Source organism: Eleutherodactylus coqui, chromosome 12 (genome assembly GCF_035609145.1).
Source record: "Eleutherodactylus coqui strain aEleCoq1 chromosome 12, aEleCoq1.hap1, whole genome shotgun sequence".
Lineage (NCBI taxonomy): Eukaryota > Metazoa > Chordata > Amphibia > Anura > Eleutherodactylidae > Eleutherodactylus > Eleutherodactylus coqui.
Genome location: NC_089848.1, coordinates 87,685,421 through 87,702,889, shown reverse-complemented (window position 1 = coordinate 87,702,889; position 17,469 = coordinate 87,685,421). Strand labels below are relative to the sequence as shown.

Below are 17,469 nucleotides of genomic sequence, written 5' to 3'. Positions count from 1 at the left end.
GTAATGGATCCAGTAGACGGATCCGTTAATGAAACAGTTTCTATCCGTTTTTCTTCCTTTGTCTTTTTCTAACCTTTTGCGCATGCTCATTTAAAACCAAATCCATTAAACGGACATCAGAAACGGAACCAAAACGGGAGTCTTTTCATTCAGTTCTGTCACCCATTGACTAGGATGTTAAAAAAATTTATCAGTTTGACTTCCTGCTTTGCCGTGGAAGCAGGAAAACGGAATCCATGCTGAAAAGGAATCCATCCTATGACGGAACCGAATAGCGTGGCGGCCAGACCGCATTGGCTATAATGGGGTTTGTCTGGCTTCCTTCCTGACCTCTGTTATTTTCCCAATGACATAGCGCAGCGTGCTGCACTGTTTTGTCCAGGACTTTTGGATGGATCTGCATCGGAGGTCCTGAAAGAAGCCGATGTGTACAGAAGTTTATGTGCATTAACTACTTATAACTTTTTTTTACAGGCCCCTTCTGCGGAAGCAGCGGCAGAAGACAGCGATCGCTTACTGCGAGAACTGTACCTGTTTGATGTTCTTCGTGCTGACAGAACGACCGCCGCACATGGGTGAGCATTACTCTTGGTGCACCCATGTGCCGTACCCAAGCACGACTCACTGACCCTCATCTCTCTACCCTCCAAGGCCCAATGTAAGACCCTAATTTCCTAATAGGGAAGGCTGTACCATTGGTACCCTAACATATCAGGATATGCAATAAATGTCTGTTAGAATACTCCATGGAATGCTCTGACTAAGCCGTGGGCTCTGCTGGATGGTCAGTCCTCTTAAAGGTATAACTTGATGCACTTGGACACCAATGCAAAACCTGCAATAGGCTCCCATTAATCAAGTACCACTAAGGTCTCCTTCACACGGGCGAGGGCCATATTGCACTTGCCATCCACGTGAAAAATGTGGATGCGAGGCGTTTTCACGTGGAAACAGCCTGACATCCCTGCGGAGCTGAAGGAATCCCCCGGCAAGGCTGTCACAGCCGCGGCAGAGGATCGCGGAGTTCTCCCATTGCTTTCAATGGGGCCGACGATGCTGCTGCCGACCCCATTGAGAACAATGGCGGTAGAACAGAAAGATAGGACGTGCTGCGATTTTTTTCCTGCATAGCATCACAACGCAGTGCCATGCAGGAAAACATCGCTAATCTAAATAAACCCATTCAAAAGCATGGATTTCGTATCTGTGCAGGATATGGGCATCTCGCAAAACACAAATCTCACACGATTGTGACGCCAGTGCGAAGGCTCCCATATAGGAGAGCTATCAAACAGAGCGGATGGCATTCAGAGGTCCTCGTAGTGGAGCAGTGAGCTTAAAGACTAAGGGTAGTTTCACACGGCCGATCGCGATATTGCCACGAGAAAATTGTGACAAAATCATGTCTTTGTTCACGTGTTTTTTGAGCATCAGCGCCACTTTTTCTCCCAAAAACATTACTGCCGCTTGTGATTTTCTTGGGCGCTTTTTTGCGTGCGATTCTTGCCTTAATTTTCTCGTAAGAAAGACATTATGACTTTGTAATTAGAGATGAGCGAGTATACTCGCTAAGGCACATTACTCGAGCAAGTAGTGCCTTAGCCGAGTATCTCCCCGCTCGTCTCTAAAGATTCAGGGGTCCGGCAGGGGGCGGGGAGCGGCGGGGAAGAACAGGGAGGAACGGAGGGGAGATCTCTCTCTCCCACCCTCCCCCCCGCGCCGGCCCCCGAATCTTTAGAGACGAGCGGGGAGATACTCGGCTAAGGCACTACTCGCTCATCTCTATTTGTAATATTAAAAATGCATTGCATCACACGAAAATCGCAAGTTTGTACATTGCGATGCGATAAAACGAAGGCTCCATAGGGAAACATGGGCGATAAAAAAGAGCAAAACGCAGAAAGATAGGACATCCTGCGAATTATTTTTTCACGCAACATTGCATGAGTGAAAACATTGCAAATGCGAATAAACCCCCTGAAAAGCATGGATTTCATAATTCAGCGTTTTTACAAGCTCTCACAGCGCCTGAAAATCGCAGGATTTTATCCCCTGTGTGAAACCGGTCTCATAGTAGTGATGTCTTCTTATTGGCAAAGCAGCCTTTGGGTCCCTTTAGACACCAGGGCTGGGTGGGACCGCTATGTCCTCTACAGCTACATCCCTGAGTCGGCCCTGTCACCACATCCTATGTGTGTCGTACTCCAGTTTCATCTGCAGGTGGCAGGTTTGCACTTCTTCTCCACACTCCACAAGGTGATTAGCAGGCAGCTCAATCTACAGGATATTGCTATTTCTTAAAGACATAGACCCCTGTCCACGGCCGAGGCGGAATATCGTCAGCGATATTCCGCCGCAGAGGGGGAGAGCTGACAGGTCTCCGCGATGAGGCTATCTGATAGATAGGCTCACCACGGAGGATCGTGGCAATCGCAGCATGCTGCGACTTAAATCCCACGAGTGGAGAATTACTATGATTCTCCGCTCGTGGACGCCGGCACTGCGATTTCCATAGTAACACTATGGGAAAGCTTTGCAGAGCGTGATAAATCTCCCGCGGATTATCACCCGTGGACAGGCAGCCATAAGGAACATGGGAGCTTATTTACTATAGAAAACTGCAAATTGCACCAGAAAACTGTCAAATATGCTTTGTGCCACATTTATTGGGTGTTTTTGACCCTTTTTTTTGCTGTTTTTAAGAAAGAGATGTTCCTTCGTAAAAAGAAGACATCGCCTAACTTGTGTCACAAGATGCACCAAATTGCAGTAAATTGCATCAAAATTTTTACAGTGTAAACTAATCCAACTAGAGGGTTGTCTAAACTTAGACTAGACAGTCCTAAAATTCCACAGATTTGTCATTCAGCCGAGCTATTGTGATAAATGTGGTGCATTTTAAGACTGCCTAATCTAAAGGTGCATTTACACACACAGATGATCACATTAAAAACTCGTTGGAAACTGACAGTTTTGAGCGATCATTTTGCATAAAATATTATCAGCGCTGCCCACGGAGAACACAGCGTGCTGTCCGTCTTATCTTATCGCCCCGAGGGACGATTTTGCGTCGCTGATCCGTGCGATATTGCTGCGTTTTCTCGTGGCAATACGATAATTTTTTAGCGCTACAAAGTCCCATGTGGTGCTACAAAGTCGCGTGACTTTGTAGCACCACATGCAAGGATTTTCGGGGGAGGCTTGAAATATAAGCCCTTCCCCGAAAATATGCCGTAGCTGAAGAAGAAAAAAAAAATATACATACATAACCTCTCCCGCACTGTCAGCTCGGCCGCATCTTCTCCTCCATCTGATCATCTTCTTCTCTTCTAGCTGGGGATTCAAAAATCCCCACCTCCTGGAAGCGCTGGCTGTGATTGTCTGATGCTTAGCCAATTACAGCCAGTGCTTCCAGGAGGCAGGGATTTTTAAATCCCTGTCCAGAAGAGAAGAAGATGATCAGTGCCGGGGACCCGGGGTGAAGATGTGGACGGGCTGACAGCGCGGGAGAGGTGATGTATGTGTATTTTTTTTCTGCAGTTAGGGCTTAGATTATAGCTTTTGCAGTAGCACTCTTTACTGTCAAAGTTGCTTGGCACAAAAATCGCGTTTTCGTGTGATGCGATGCAACAGAGAGGAAGGCTCAATGGGGAAACATGGGCTACAAAACCTCATGAGTCGTGTGCATATACTCGGACCCGTGAGGTTTTTGTGTCGTTTTGTAGCATGCTACAAGATATCGCATGTGTAAAGGAACCCATAGGAAAGCATGGGCTTCACATACATGCAATTTGTAGCAATGCTACAAAATTGCGCGACTTTGTCACCCGTGTGAAGGAGGCCGTATGTTTCAGTTATTTAGTCTCCACTGAATTCGCCTGAGATATATGTGTTATATAAAAAGCTGTATTCCACAGATTGAAAGTTTTTACAAGTATTCACACATTTACATCTAGTACATCTATCTAAGGTGAAAACTGATGGATCCAACCGCTGGTAGCTTCATTGATCCTGAGAACAAGGGACCCAGGTCCCTTCTACACCTCACTGTGGGGTTGACGTCAGATTGAATGGAACGGCGGTCGAGCAGGTGCCACCACCATTAATTTCATTGGAGCTCACGGAAATAGGCAAACACTTTGTACTCGGCTATCTCCGGCAATCCCGCTGAAAATGGATGGAACAGCACAGTGCATGCGCAATCACCACTCCTTCCAATCTGACGTCACTGCGGGTGGGAGAAGCAACCCCCCTAGTGAGGAGAAGGGAGGACATGGGTCCCCCCTTCTTGGAATCCTTGGGTGTCCCAGCCATTGGACATTCTGTGATTTATCAGTTTTCACCTATTCAGTGGATGGGTGAAAATTTTAAAAATCGTTCAGTCTCCAGAATACCCCTTTAATGAATCTACAGTATGACAATGGCGATGGGGAGTAAGCTCTATGTGACCTAAACTAAATGGGTTTTTACATATTTTTTCTTTTGTAAAAGGCTTGAACTTCGAGTGCCTTTCCTGGATCATCGCTTTACTGCATACTACCTCTCTTTACCCCCGGAGCTGCGGATGCCTAAGGTGCAGTATTGAACTTTTATATATACGTTATACTTGTTACCCTTGAAGGGTGCAGTGTTGTGACTGTGGTTTATTCTGCACAGAACGGAGTTGAAAAATACCTCCTGAGAGAAGCTTTTGAGAGCTCCGACCTTATACCCAAAGACATTCTGTGGAGACCCAAGGAAGCATTTAGCGATGGACTGACCTCTATAAAGAAATCCTGGTTTTCCATCTTGCAGGAGCATATTGAACAGCAGGTACATGGGTCTGAGTTAAAGTAGAGGCATAGGGTCCCAGTGGGCAGGGTATCTCTTGGGTAACTCTATCTTGGACGTGACTGAACCATTGTAGGACATTTCATGGCATACACCCTTCCTAGAGGCAACTAGGGGTTATTTCAACCTTAAAGCTCTGGACCATCATCCCCCTCCACTTTTAACCAATCAGGTGCTGCAGAACTCTGTATACCCTCACTCTGCCCTCTTATGTGCAGATACACACATATACAGGAGTGAATTGTCTGTTGGGAGCTTGAGGTATACTGAAATGTACCTCTTGCGTCATAAGTAGCGCAGGCTGCTGCATTGTCTTCCCTCCATATTTTACACTGCAGCACTGCTTCTTCAGGATAGTCTTTGTCTATAAGGACAATCTCACCATTCAGTCAGTAAGTGAAATAAGGTTCCATAAAGGGGAATGGGAAGTTCTAACAATTATATCAATATCTAAAGACTGGTCACCAGTACAGTGTGAAGTTTCAGGAAAAATGGAAATTGACAATTAAGGCCCATTCACACGGGCAAATTTTCTGTCTGTATTCCGTATAATGGGAGCCACAGTTCAAATGTTTGTTAATCTCAACGGGGGGCTCCTCTCCCTCAATTTCAATTAACTTCCTCTCACAGAGAATCTTCATATAGCATTTGCATTTAGTCTTCTCGCATTTAAAAACTCCCTTCTTAGGTCCCATACAGCAAGCTCTGTGAACACCCAAACTTTGTAGTGGACTAGGGGAAGCTGAAATCTTTTTAAGAGGTTTCGGAAAATTGTTCTTGATGTATTTGGTAAAATGCTTTTAAGGATATTGTCACTTTCCAAAATGTTCCTGTTATGTCCATGCAACACAAGAGCAACAAGCTTCAGCACGGAATCAAGACTGCGTTCACACAAATACCATAAGCACACACAAAATGCATACTGAACACCGAGGTAGGACTGCGAACTAGTCACATGGGCAGACATAACATATCCCTTCTCTAACGGTACAACCACCATGTGAAAATCTGCCTGCAAGCAGGGGGCGATCGTTCCGATAAGGACGACCCTGCACTGGAACCTAGGGACCTACCTATCCCAGGATGGTAAAGGATCCACAGCAGGACAGGACGTAGTTCACATCAACTCACGGAACAGGACTGTTTACACTTGGTGTCTGGAAACCTCCACAGACACTGAACATGTCACTGTTCACAGCAACACCCCAGGGGCTTGCACACAATATAGAACAGGAATGTTCATATACCTTGTCTGGCACCTACACAGACCCAATCAGCATAACACTGTTTACACACATCCGGTGATCTGCACACACATACCACACATCATGCATAAAACCAAAACCCTAGGGTGACAGAGAAACCTAACACAGAAACCCAATTGAGAGCTCACATGCATAGAGAAAAACAATTGCTAGCACAAGTGTCCTCACACCAAGGGGAAAGAGTCAGACAACGTACTTACATACAGGGAACAGTGTCAGGCATCACCCACCTGACACACACATAGGACATCAGACGTCGAGAGGCCGCACCTGTCAAAGGGGAAGGGAGGAGGGGGTCTGCATAAGATGCAGACAAGGACTACAGGTGTCCAGACCGTCCTCAGGGAAAGTGAGAGACCATACAGACTAGACATGCCTAAAACCAAGCACAGGGTGGGATTAACACAGAATGTATAAACAAGATAAAATGACCAACATTCTCTGGCAAGAGAAGCTGATATTTATGTGCAGCAGACCAGGGGGATTGGCTGGCTGTGGAATACCGCATCCAGCCAGCTTAATTACCCCACACCTGTCAAGCTGAAATCCATGTAGAACAGATCCCAGGTAGCACAACCTGACCAATGTTTATAAAGGATGGTCCTGATAGCCCCATGTTGTGTATTGTATCTAGTGACAAAGGAAATATTAAAATCATCCTCTATGTTATTAGGAACTGTTACTCTTTTGAAGAGACATTCTCCCTGATTGATGGCCCCTGTTTTCTCTTATGCTGATTTAATTAAGGATTTGGGGTACTCTTTCTCCAGGAACCTGATGTCGGATGGGGATATAAAACTTGAGTTGTGCAATTTCTATTGAACATGGCTGTAGAGGAAGTTGGATGCTTTTATTGTGTGGGATGTTAGTATATATGGCTTTCACATCCAGAGAGGCCCAAATGTATGGCCCAAAATCTTTGTCTAATGCGGGAAGGTGACCCATGTCAGGGATATAAGGTGGGAGGGTCTTAACATATTTCTGTAAAAGATGGTCAATGCATTCAGACAGCTTGCTTGTGAGTGAACCAACTCCTTAAATAATGCGCCATTGAGGTGGCTCTGATAAAGAGTTATGGATCTTGGGAAGAAAATAAAAATCTTGTGTTTGAAGGCTTTGGATACAAATATAATATTTCTCTTTAGTAAGACCGTTATCTAAAAGAGCTTTCTCTATTGATAAAAAGATGGACTTTTTGACGGATTCCGTCGGGTTCCCTCTTATTTTCTTAGAATAGGAGTGATCACTCAGGATCTTGGATGCTTGCTGTTTATAGTATGATCAATCTAGAATCACCCCCTCCCTTTGTCTGCACTTTTAGTGACGATCTTATTATTTCTGGCCAGGCTTTTCAAGGTATTTAGTTTTTTATTCAGGTTTTTATAAGTTCCAGTCCTTTCTCTATGTTTGACCAGTCCCCTGAGGTTACCCAGGACAATGTCATAAAAGCTTTCTATGAAGGGACCCTTGCTATAGACCCGATAAACATTTATTTTTGTTTTCAAATCTGTGTAGATGGAGTCTTCAAAAATACTATTAGTCATGTCATCCATCTCGACTAGAGATGAGCGAGCACCCAAATGCTCGGGTCCGCGTTATTCGAGTCGAGCTTTTCGTAAAATTCGAGAGCTCTGCTCGAGTAACGAACCCCATTGACTACAATGGGAGACTCGAGCATTTTTGTATGTGGGACGCCGGGTGCCGAGCTTTTTTTTATTATTGGGGTGTCTGTCTCTCTTTCTTTCTCTCTCTCTCTCTCCCCCCTCCCCCTGCCAGCCAAAAAATTTGCCATTGACATGTGCGCTGCGTCGCGGCGGGGAGGAGCCAAAAACTAATCTAATCTCGACATATAGTAAAATGCTTGGTTCTTGGTCGAGTAGGATGGGGACACTGTTAAAGGGGTTTTGTCATTAGAAAAAAAAAATCAATACTTACCTATTCCTCCCCCGTCAGTCTTCTTGCCACATCTTCTCCTCGCCAATCTTTTCCTGGCTTCTGCAGTCCCCCTAGCCACCTTACCTTCAGTCGGCTGTATCCTCTTCTTCCTGTTTTGAAGCGTCCATTAGCCGAAGTTCACTTCCTGCAGGGCAGTGAATGCTCCGAGTGATGTAGGGTTCACTTCCTAGCAGGGAATGCGGAATCCTCAGCAGCCTGCTTTAGCGCGTATGCGTGAAATATAGTATATGAAACACTAGCGGTGAGACATCGCGCATGCGCAGTCGTACTAAAGCAGGCTGCCAAGGATTCAGCATTCCCTGCTAGGCAGTGAATGCTACGTCACTAGTGACTGGGTACACTGTCCTGCAGGAAGCAGAATGCCAGCAATGTACGCTTCGTCACAGGAAAAAGAGGATCCGGCCGGCTTGCGGTGATGTTACCCGGGGAACTGCAGGAGCCAGGAGAAAATCGGCGAGGTGAAGATGCAGTAAGAATAGGATGTGGAGGAATAGGTAAGCATATATATATATTTTTTTAATGACAGAAACCCTCTAAGAGTGTTTTCCAGGGCCCTGAATGCAAAGTGTCTATGGAGAGTGCATTGTAAAATGATTTAAGTCTACAAATAGCTCCAATAGGTAGGGTGTACTAGATGGACCAAAAGATGGGCCGTTTGCTTGAAACTTCTTTTTCTGATTTTATTTAAACATGTTTGGACAAGTTAAACATGGCCTTGTAGGGTTCCTGTCTCGTTGTGGGCATTATTCTCTTGTTCTTTTTGAGGCGTTTTCCTACTTTTTCCCCACTGGGTTTCGTCTTTTTTGTGAGGTCACTTGGAAGAAGGAGGTGATTTATGAGATTCCTCCAGCTTCAGTCACCCCAGGAGGGTGTAATCTGCTTGACCTGGTCAGAGATGTTTGGAGACAAGGATGCAACACTAGGCTGGATGTTAACACCGGAGGGGAAGAAGAGTTTTTTGGCGTTTTCTAAGGGTGGGTGTGCAGAGAAATTGAGAGAAATTAGTTCCCATGGGCATGACAATATCACCAAAGTTAGCTTCACAGACTGGTTTTCCCTTTTTATCATGCTGCCAGATCAAGTGATTGGACGGAAATTGCATCAATTTACATAATATGCTTGTCTGAATATACCCTGAAAATGGCGTAATACTGCGACAAATTCTTAATAGTGTCACATTTTGTCTTCCTGGAGTGTCATTTTCTCTGTGATGCAGTGCATATCATCCGTAGGGGTCTCACTTTTGGAACCCTTCAGATCAGAATAAGTAAGGGTCCTTTTACATGGATCAACTTGAACTATGTAATGAGCACCGATCAATGTGATTTCCACTCATTCAAAAGGCCTTTGCACAGGCCAGTGCGGATAAATGATGGTTAATACAATCATTCATCCCCAATACAGTATTATCACTGGTGCAGCCCATTCCCTGTTCACATGGGGAGGTTTGCTGCTAATAACGATAATATTTTCAGCTGCACAAAAGATGTGATCAGCCGATAAATGAGCATTTGCTTGTTCATCCACTGATTGGGTGCAATTTCTGAAGTCCCAATGAACATTCTTGCCAGATCATTGGATTGTGTAAAAGGGCCTTAAAGTGTCATGGCGGTGCCTCATACTGTAGCGTTCTTTGAAAACGTCTCTGGTAAATCACTTTGAGTGCTGCATATTCTGTGAGCTTTGGATACATTTGTTGAGATGTATTTGCCCAAATTTCCAGCAGGAGGAGCTGTTGTACTGTTCTTGCACTAGTTTTATCAGGTCCTACCTCCTTGTAACCATCCGCTCATTATCATGGACAATCTCATTTGTTGCCTTATGCATCATCCATAGAGTGACTCAGATGGATATGTCCCTCACAACAAGAGTGCCTGAGATAATGACTTTTTAAAAATTACTTTCCAACATAGATAAATACTTTGAGAGTTGGCGATGTTTCACCGGTTGGGAGAATGTACCTCACCATCAACAAGTCACATCAGAAGGAAGAGAGAATTTTAGGGTCTGTTTTATTATGATTTTCTTCATGATGTCCCCATTATAAAGCTAGCTTCTCCATAGTTATCTAGACTCTGAAAAAGAACCAGAAAACAGTCATAAAATAATATCCCTGCGGCACAGTATGTTACAGGTAAATACACCTGATGAGGATGATTATCCGTTCAGTCGCATCTGACCCTCGGTCTCTCTATGGATCAATGTTCTCCACGCATTCCTGTCTTTCACCGCTTCTTTCAGTTCTGTGATTGACATGTTCGTGGTGCCTTGATTGTATCCAGCCATCTTGTTCTTTGTCTCCTGATCTTCTCTTCCCACTGACCTTGCCAAGCATCAGTACTGTTTCCAGTGAATTAGCGTGCATCACATGCCCAAAAAAGAGCCGCTGTTTGATGATTTTGCCCTCTAGTGATATTTTCGGTTTGCTGTGATCTAACACTACCTTGTTCGTTGTCATGGCGGTCCAAGGTATCCGTAGCATTCTCCCCCAGCACCAGAGTTCAAAGGCATCAATTTTTCTTCTGTCTGTTTTCCTGAATGTCCAACTTTCACAACCGTATGTCGTTATGGGAAAGAGGATTGCATTGACCAGTCTGGTTTTTGTTGCAATGCTAGTATCTTTGCTTTTCCAGATCTTTTCCATTCCTTGCATTGCAATCCTACCAAGTGTAATCCGTCTCTTGATCTCAGGTCCAGATTGCCCGTTGCAATCGAGTTTGGATCCAAGGAAGATGAAATCTTGGACCAACTCGACTTCTTCGTTGTTAATTTTTATGTTTACTGTACCGTTGCCTACCGCGGTCATGACTTTTGTTTTCTTGCTGTTGAGGTACAGCCCCATGCGTTCGCTTTCCTTTTGCACTTGTTGGATAAGGTATTCCAGGTCCTTTTCACTTTCCGCTAGCAGGGTGATGTCATCTGCATATCGGAGGTTGTTGACATTTCTGCCACCGATTTTGACTCTGATTTCTGAATCGTCCAGATTGCATCGCCTCATGATCGTTTCTGCGTACAGATTGAAAAGGACTGCTGATAGAATGCAGCCTTGCCGTACACCTTATCGATTCCGAACCAATCCGTATTTCCATAAGCGGTCCTGACTGTTGCTTCTTGGTTGTTGTATAGCGACCTAATAAGCTGTTCTATATATTCTGGGAGGCCCATGTGCTTCAGATACTTCCAAAGCTTGTCAAGTTCAGCACAATCAAATACCTTGCTGTAGTCGATGAAACACATGTACACGTCCTTCTGATACTCCCAGGTCTTCTCCATGATCCAGCGCAGGTTCGGGATTTGGTCTCTGGTGCCACAACCTTTGTGGAAGGCAGCTTGAACTTCCGTCAGTTCCCATTTAACAATTGTCACGATGCATTTTTGTATGATCTTTAAAAGAATTTTGCTGGCGTGAGGTATGAGGGCGATGGTGCAGTAATTGGAACATTCTTGAGAATTACCATTATTTTGGAAGTGTGACGAAGACAGATCTTGTCCAGTCTTTGGGCCCCATTTTGAAGCTCCACATCTTTTGACATAGGTTGGTTAGGATCTTGACTGACACTGAATTGAGCATAATACTGCCACCTACCTATAACAATGTAACCATGATAACATTGCCCCATAGGTATAAAATAAAATCACTATAATACTTATAAACTTATACACTATAAAAATATAATCAGTATAATAATACTCCCCTATATACAAGATTATAACTTCTATAATGCTGCCCCTATGTACAAGAATATAACTACTATAATACTGCCCCCTATCTACAAGAATATAACTACTATAATACTGCTCCCTATGTACAAGAATATAACTACTATAATACTACCCCCTATGTACAAGAATATAACTACTATAATACTGCCCCCTATGTACAAGAATATAACTACTATAATACTGCCTCCTACAGAAAACTCCCACGCTTAGCACACTAAAGATACGTCAGGTCACTGGTGTAACTATAGAGGGTGCAGGGGATGCGCTTGCACCCGGGCCCAGGAGGCTTAGGGGGCCCATAAGGTCTCTCTTCTCCATATAGGGAGCCCAGTACTATGAATAAAGCATTATAGTTGGGGGCCCCGTTACAGGTTTTGCATTGGGGCCCAGGAGCTTCAAGTTACGCCTCTGGGTCAGGTCCTATCTTTTTACGCAGCTGGGAATTTCAGTTGCGTATGTCCTATCTTTTTAGGTGCACCTCTTTTATGCGCTTAGTATTCTTTAGTCTGAATGTTTCCATAGGAAATCATTGGTTCTAATAGTTGAGCTTTTTGTGCGCGGCTGACCTCGGCATACGTTGTGCGTTGTGTGAACGAGGCCTAATACTGCAACTACCATAATAGTGTAGCAGGCGCCATAAAACTCAACATGAAGTAGAAGACCGGGATGAGTGGGGAATAGGGGTGTGTAGCTGCAGAGACTGCATGCTATGAAGAGGGAGAGCAGAAGAAAAGAGACATGTGAGCACATCTCTGAGAAGAGACGTACCACTTAGTAAACAATGAGAGAAAAAATATAGATTGTGAAAGGTCAGATGGATTGGAGAAACCCAAAATGAAGATTATGCAGTATTTTCATTGGGCTATTTCTAATTAGGTTGTAGGTAAGTAGCAACTACAACTTAGGTATGGCATACAACTATGTTTTTTGCAGGGGCGTAACTATAGGGGATGCAGGGGATGCGGTTGCACCAGGGCCCAGGAGCCTTAGGGGGCCCATAAGGCCTCTCTTCTCCATATAGGGAGCCCAGTACTATGAATAAAGCATTATAGTTGGGGGCCCTGTTACAGGTTTTGCATCGGGGCCCGGAAGCTTCAAGTTACGCCTCTGTTTTATGGCTTATTATAATGAAAAATGATTTGGCTGTATGGTCCTATATACTCTTTTAACTATTACTCTGATGTAGTAGCGCTCAATTTTATCCTTTAAAGGAGATGTCCCGAGGCAGCAAGTGGGGTTATACACTTCTGTATGGCCATAATAATGCACTTTGTAATATACATTGTGCATTAATTATGAGCCATACAGAAGTTATAAAAAGTTTTTTACTTACCTGCTCCGTTGCTGGCGTCCTCGTCTCCATGGTGCCGACTAATTTTTGGCCTCCGATGGCCAAATTAGCCGCGCTTACGCAGTTCGGGTCTTCTGCTGTTCTCTATGGGGCTCCGTGTAGCTCCGTGTAGCTCCGCCCCGTCACGTGCCGATTCCAGCCAATCAGGAGGCTGGAATCGGCAGTGGACCGCACAGAAGAGCTGCGGTCCACGAAGATAGAGGATCCCGGCGGCCATCTTCAGCGGTAAGTATTGAAGTCACCGGACCGCCGGGATTCAGGTAAGCGCTGTGCGGGTGGTTTTTTTAACCCCTGCATCGGGGTTGTCTCGCGCCGAACGGGGGGGGGGTTTAAAAAAAAAAAAACCCGTTTCGGCGCGGGACATCTCCTTTAAGGGTGTGCTCACCCGTCGCTGATTTGCTGCAAATTTGGCTCAGATTTTTATGCAGACCTGCAGTAGATATAACCCTTCCAATTGAATTCAAATTGAAAGGGTGAAATCTGCTGCAGATCTGCACCTAAAGCCCAATTTATATGCAACGATTATCACTCAATAGTCGTTCAAACGATGGCCTTTGAATGATAGTTGTTGCATGTAAACACTTCCATCTTTCACTCTTTACCTGAACGATGATTTTTAGGTGAGCATAAAATTCATCATTCAGCTGGAGCGAGATAGCAGGGACCGCATGCTGTGTTGTGCATGGGAGAAGCTGATTACATTGTATTCAGCTGGCAGCCCATGCAAAGACAGTGTAGCCGAGTGCTAAGTCCAGACTGCATGCTGGGATTTGCAAACAGCCACTGGAGGCTCATTTACATGCAAATGAAGCTGATAAAGTGCTAATGGGCATTAGTGCCCATTAGCACTTTATGCAAAATGATCGCTAGAACTGTCAATCTTTCAATTGTTTGAAAGATTGTCTTTGTGTGTAAATGAGTCTGAAATCTGCAGCAAATAAGTGACGTGTGAATGCACCCTTACTGTTTCTTTTCAGTTTATTCTAGCTTAAAATCATCTATTTACTAAAAATCTTAGAAACCCTATATTGGTGGTCTAGTTGGACTCCCTCTAATCCATACATAATTAATTAATAAATAGCTCCCTGCACGTTTGTGACTAGGAGGAATTGGAATTGCTGGACTGTTTCTATCAGTGCCATAGACATCTCATGGGGCTACAGCATGCATACTTAATAGACACTCCATTCAAACTCTTCCTTGGCCATAGGTTAGCTATTCTAGTGATTGGTGGTCACTAACATTTACATGATGGAAACCAGGGGCGTAACTATAGAGGATGCAGGGGATGCGGTTGCACCCGGGCCCAGGAGCCTTGGGGGACCCATAAGGCCTCTCTTCTCCATATAGGAAGCCCAGTACTATGAATAAAGCATTATAGTTGGGGGCCCCGTTCCAGGTTTTGCATTGGGGCCCAGGAGCTTCAAGTTACGCCTCTGATGGAAACATATGCCTTAACACTCATACACATTTAATATCTGAATACAATTTCACAACTGTTCTTTATACTAACTACAGAAAGTTAACAAACTCGGCTCTGCTACTTCTGTGGGCCCAGCTCCCAGCCCACCAAAGAAATAGTTACAAAAACCAAGTTATTTTTTTGGGTCAAGGTGTACTGTTCTTATATTCGTGGGAAAACCTATTATCTGTATCAATAGCTGACATGGACAATCCTTTTGATGCATGGTTGCTGATTGAATGACCATTGTTTCCTTCATCCTTATCTCCAGGTTGATGACATGATGCTGGAGAAGTCTGCAGAAAAGTTTCCCTTTAATTCTCCCAAGACAAAGGAAGGTTACTTCTACCGTCAGATCTTTGAGAAGTATTACCCGGGGCGTGCTGACTGGTTGACTCATTACTGGATGCCTCGATGGATCCACGCCACCGACCCGTCTGCCCGAACACTCACACATTACAAATCCGATGCATAAAGTTCATCCAACCTTGAGGAAGAAATCATTAATCCCCACTTTCCATAAATTCTCTTTTTTAAGATGGTTTACAATAAAAACCCAGAGGAGAGGATTACACATAAATGTTCCTGAGAATGATGGCTAGTTTTACTCCGACACTTCATCCTCTGGAGGACTTAATGCATTCACCTCCACCTCCTGATTGACAGATCCTGTTATTAGAGGGAATTTTACAGGTTCTTGTCTGGGGGTCCCCACACCGTGAATCACCACAAAGCTGTCAATTGTCTGGAGGCGCGAAGCTATAAATATACATAATTCTATAAATATAGAGCAAGAATAGCATAGAGGAAGGACCTGAGGGTGCTATGGACCAGTAAATGGGGAACCCTATCTTAGACAGACACTTTTTATATGGGTGATGTTAACCAATCAGGGCTCCCCTCTTCATTTTAATTCTGGAGAAAGCTGGGGAATCATAATGGCTTCCTTTCTGTCACAATGAGCCACTGCTGTGCAACTTGCTCACATATTGCTGGGGCTGCAGTCGGGCATCACTGTCATCCATGCTTTGTATGACACTCTCACTCCTCAGCTTCCTGCCAGGTCTTTGCCCGTACAGCTTGTAGAGCTCCTGATCCTTCTCTTAAAGGGCCAGCACACGGTTCCTAAACTTTTGCCTCTCCAATCCTGTGTCGGCACCTCCTATAGTATGCATCCACACTGTAAAAGGTGGATGCCTTAGCAATCAGTCTCCATTAGCCATTGTGGCAAAGCCCCTGTTTGTGTACATTCTGCTTTTGACTCTTTCCTGATCATCGGCAATCTGACTTCTGTGCTCTATGACCTCAGCCCTGATTACTGGACTACATTTTGCTTGCTGCCTGCCCTGACCTTCTGCTTGGACCTCGTTACTGTTAATGTGCCGCTGGCCCTGACCTTTGCTACATTTCTGGATAAGCACCTGTTTGCACCATCAGGAACTGCTTCCCGGCTAAGTGCAGTGTCAGCTGGTGCACAACTGGGACTATCTGTGCAAGTAATGGCTTGGGGACCCAGCAGCAAAGTCCATATCCTATTTGGAGGGGTCAAAGGTGAAAACTTGGGGTCCTTAGGTGCTGCCTGCTCAGATAGCCCAAAGACAAACTGGTGTGTGTGGCCACATCCATTATACCTGACATTTCCCTACAAAGGTTGAGTAGCGGATGAAGCAAGTAAGTGCATATCACAGATATAGAAGCAGTCCCTGTGGAAATACAATGGGCCAGTAGAGAGGGGGAATCCTTATTTTAGATGGCCTCCTTCATCATGGTTGATATAGACTTGCCACATCTCCCCTTTAAAAGAAGTTGTAGAGTGAAACCAGCTGGAGGGTCATGATTGATCTTTCCTACATAGGTCAGTAGGAGATGGGGGAAGCAAGTGTGGACCAGAACTACAGAAACCATAGAAGCAGCCCATATAGCTCTTATGAGCTCATGAGAAGGAAGGTGGACACTGCTTAACAATCATAACAAATGGAAACCATCAAAAACGTGATCCTGCCAGTCGTGTCCAACCAGGATGTGCTAGATTCCTCACCCGCAGATCTCACACAAACGCACATAAAGAGTGTCAAACAATAGAGATAACCAAGACATGAGAAATACTGTCCCTAATTAACTGACAATGGGAAGGGACCTGCCTAAAATGCGGGTCACCTGTCCTGACAAGGACGAACCTGGCCACTTACCTTGGCCACTAGTTGACCCTACGTGGGACAGGGGAATAACACAGAAAACAAAATAGAAATGCAAACAAGTGCAATACTTAGCTCTGAGATGCAACAGGTAACAGAGAGATCCAGGACCAAGATCTGACTGCTAGCCCAGTCAGAGGGAGACTAAAGATTCAACAGCTATTCAGCTCCGCATCAGGCTAAGCTAAATAGCCCTGACAATTACCCACAGGTGAGAGTAAGCATGTCTCACCTAATGCCACATTCATTAAAACCAGAAGATGGAGAAACACCTATAAAACCTACAGCAGACTATCAGCAAGGCAGCAATCCCAGAACCAACACAGCAGTACCTCCCCTATTAGAGGGGGCCCCAGGACCCTTAGGACCAGGTCAGTTCAGATTCCGTCTGTGAAAATTCTTCACCAGCCGATCCGCATGTACATCTGCAGCCAGTACCCATGTCCTCTCCTCAGGACCATAACCACGCCAATGTATCAAATACTGTAGGGATCTCCAAATATTGACAAAAGTCAACTATTCGGCTTATCTCAAATTGAATATCTCCATCAACCAGAACCGGTTCTGATTGAATCTCTTCTTTAAAAAAAAGAGATTTATAAAACACATTAGTTATCCTCATAGACCTAGGAATCTCCAAACAAAACAATACAGGATTAATTTTTTCAATGATTTTGAAAGGGTTGA

The 17,469-nt window shown here is 44.6% G+C and overlaps 1 protein-coding gene across 1 annotated transcript in view; it reads left to right on the top strand.

Annotated features, from left to right (window-relative positions):
• The window catches only part of ASNS (asparagine synthetase (glutamine-hydrolyzing)), a 45,296-nt gene extending 30,129 nt beyond the window's left edge, over positions 1–15,167 (top strand). The window contains exons 9-12 of the mRNA XM_066585024.1: positions 475–575; positions 4,492–4,573; positions 4,657–4,812; positions 14,859–15,167. Coding sequence (XP_066441121.1) covers positions 475–575; positions 4,492–4,573; positions 4,657–4,812; positions 14,859–15,062 — 543 coding nt within the window. The 3' untranslated portion in view covers positions 15,063–15,167. The remainder of the gene's footprint in view (positions 1–474; positions 576–4,491; positions 4,574–4,656; positions 4,813–14,858) is intronic.
• The last annotated feature ends 2,302 nt before the right edge of the window (positions 15,168–17,469 follow it).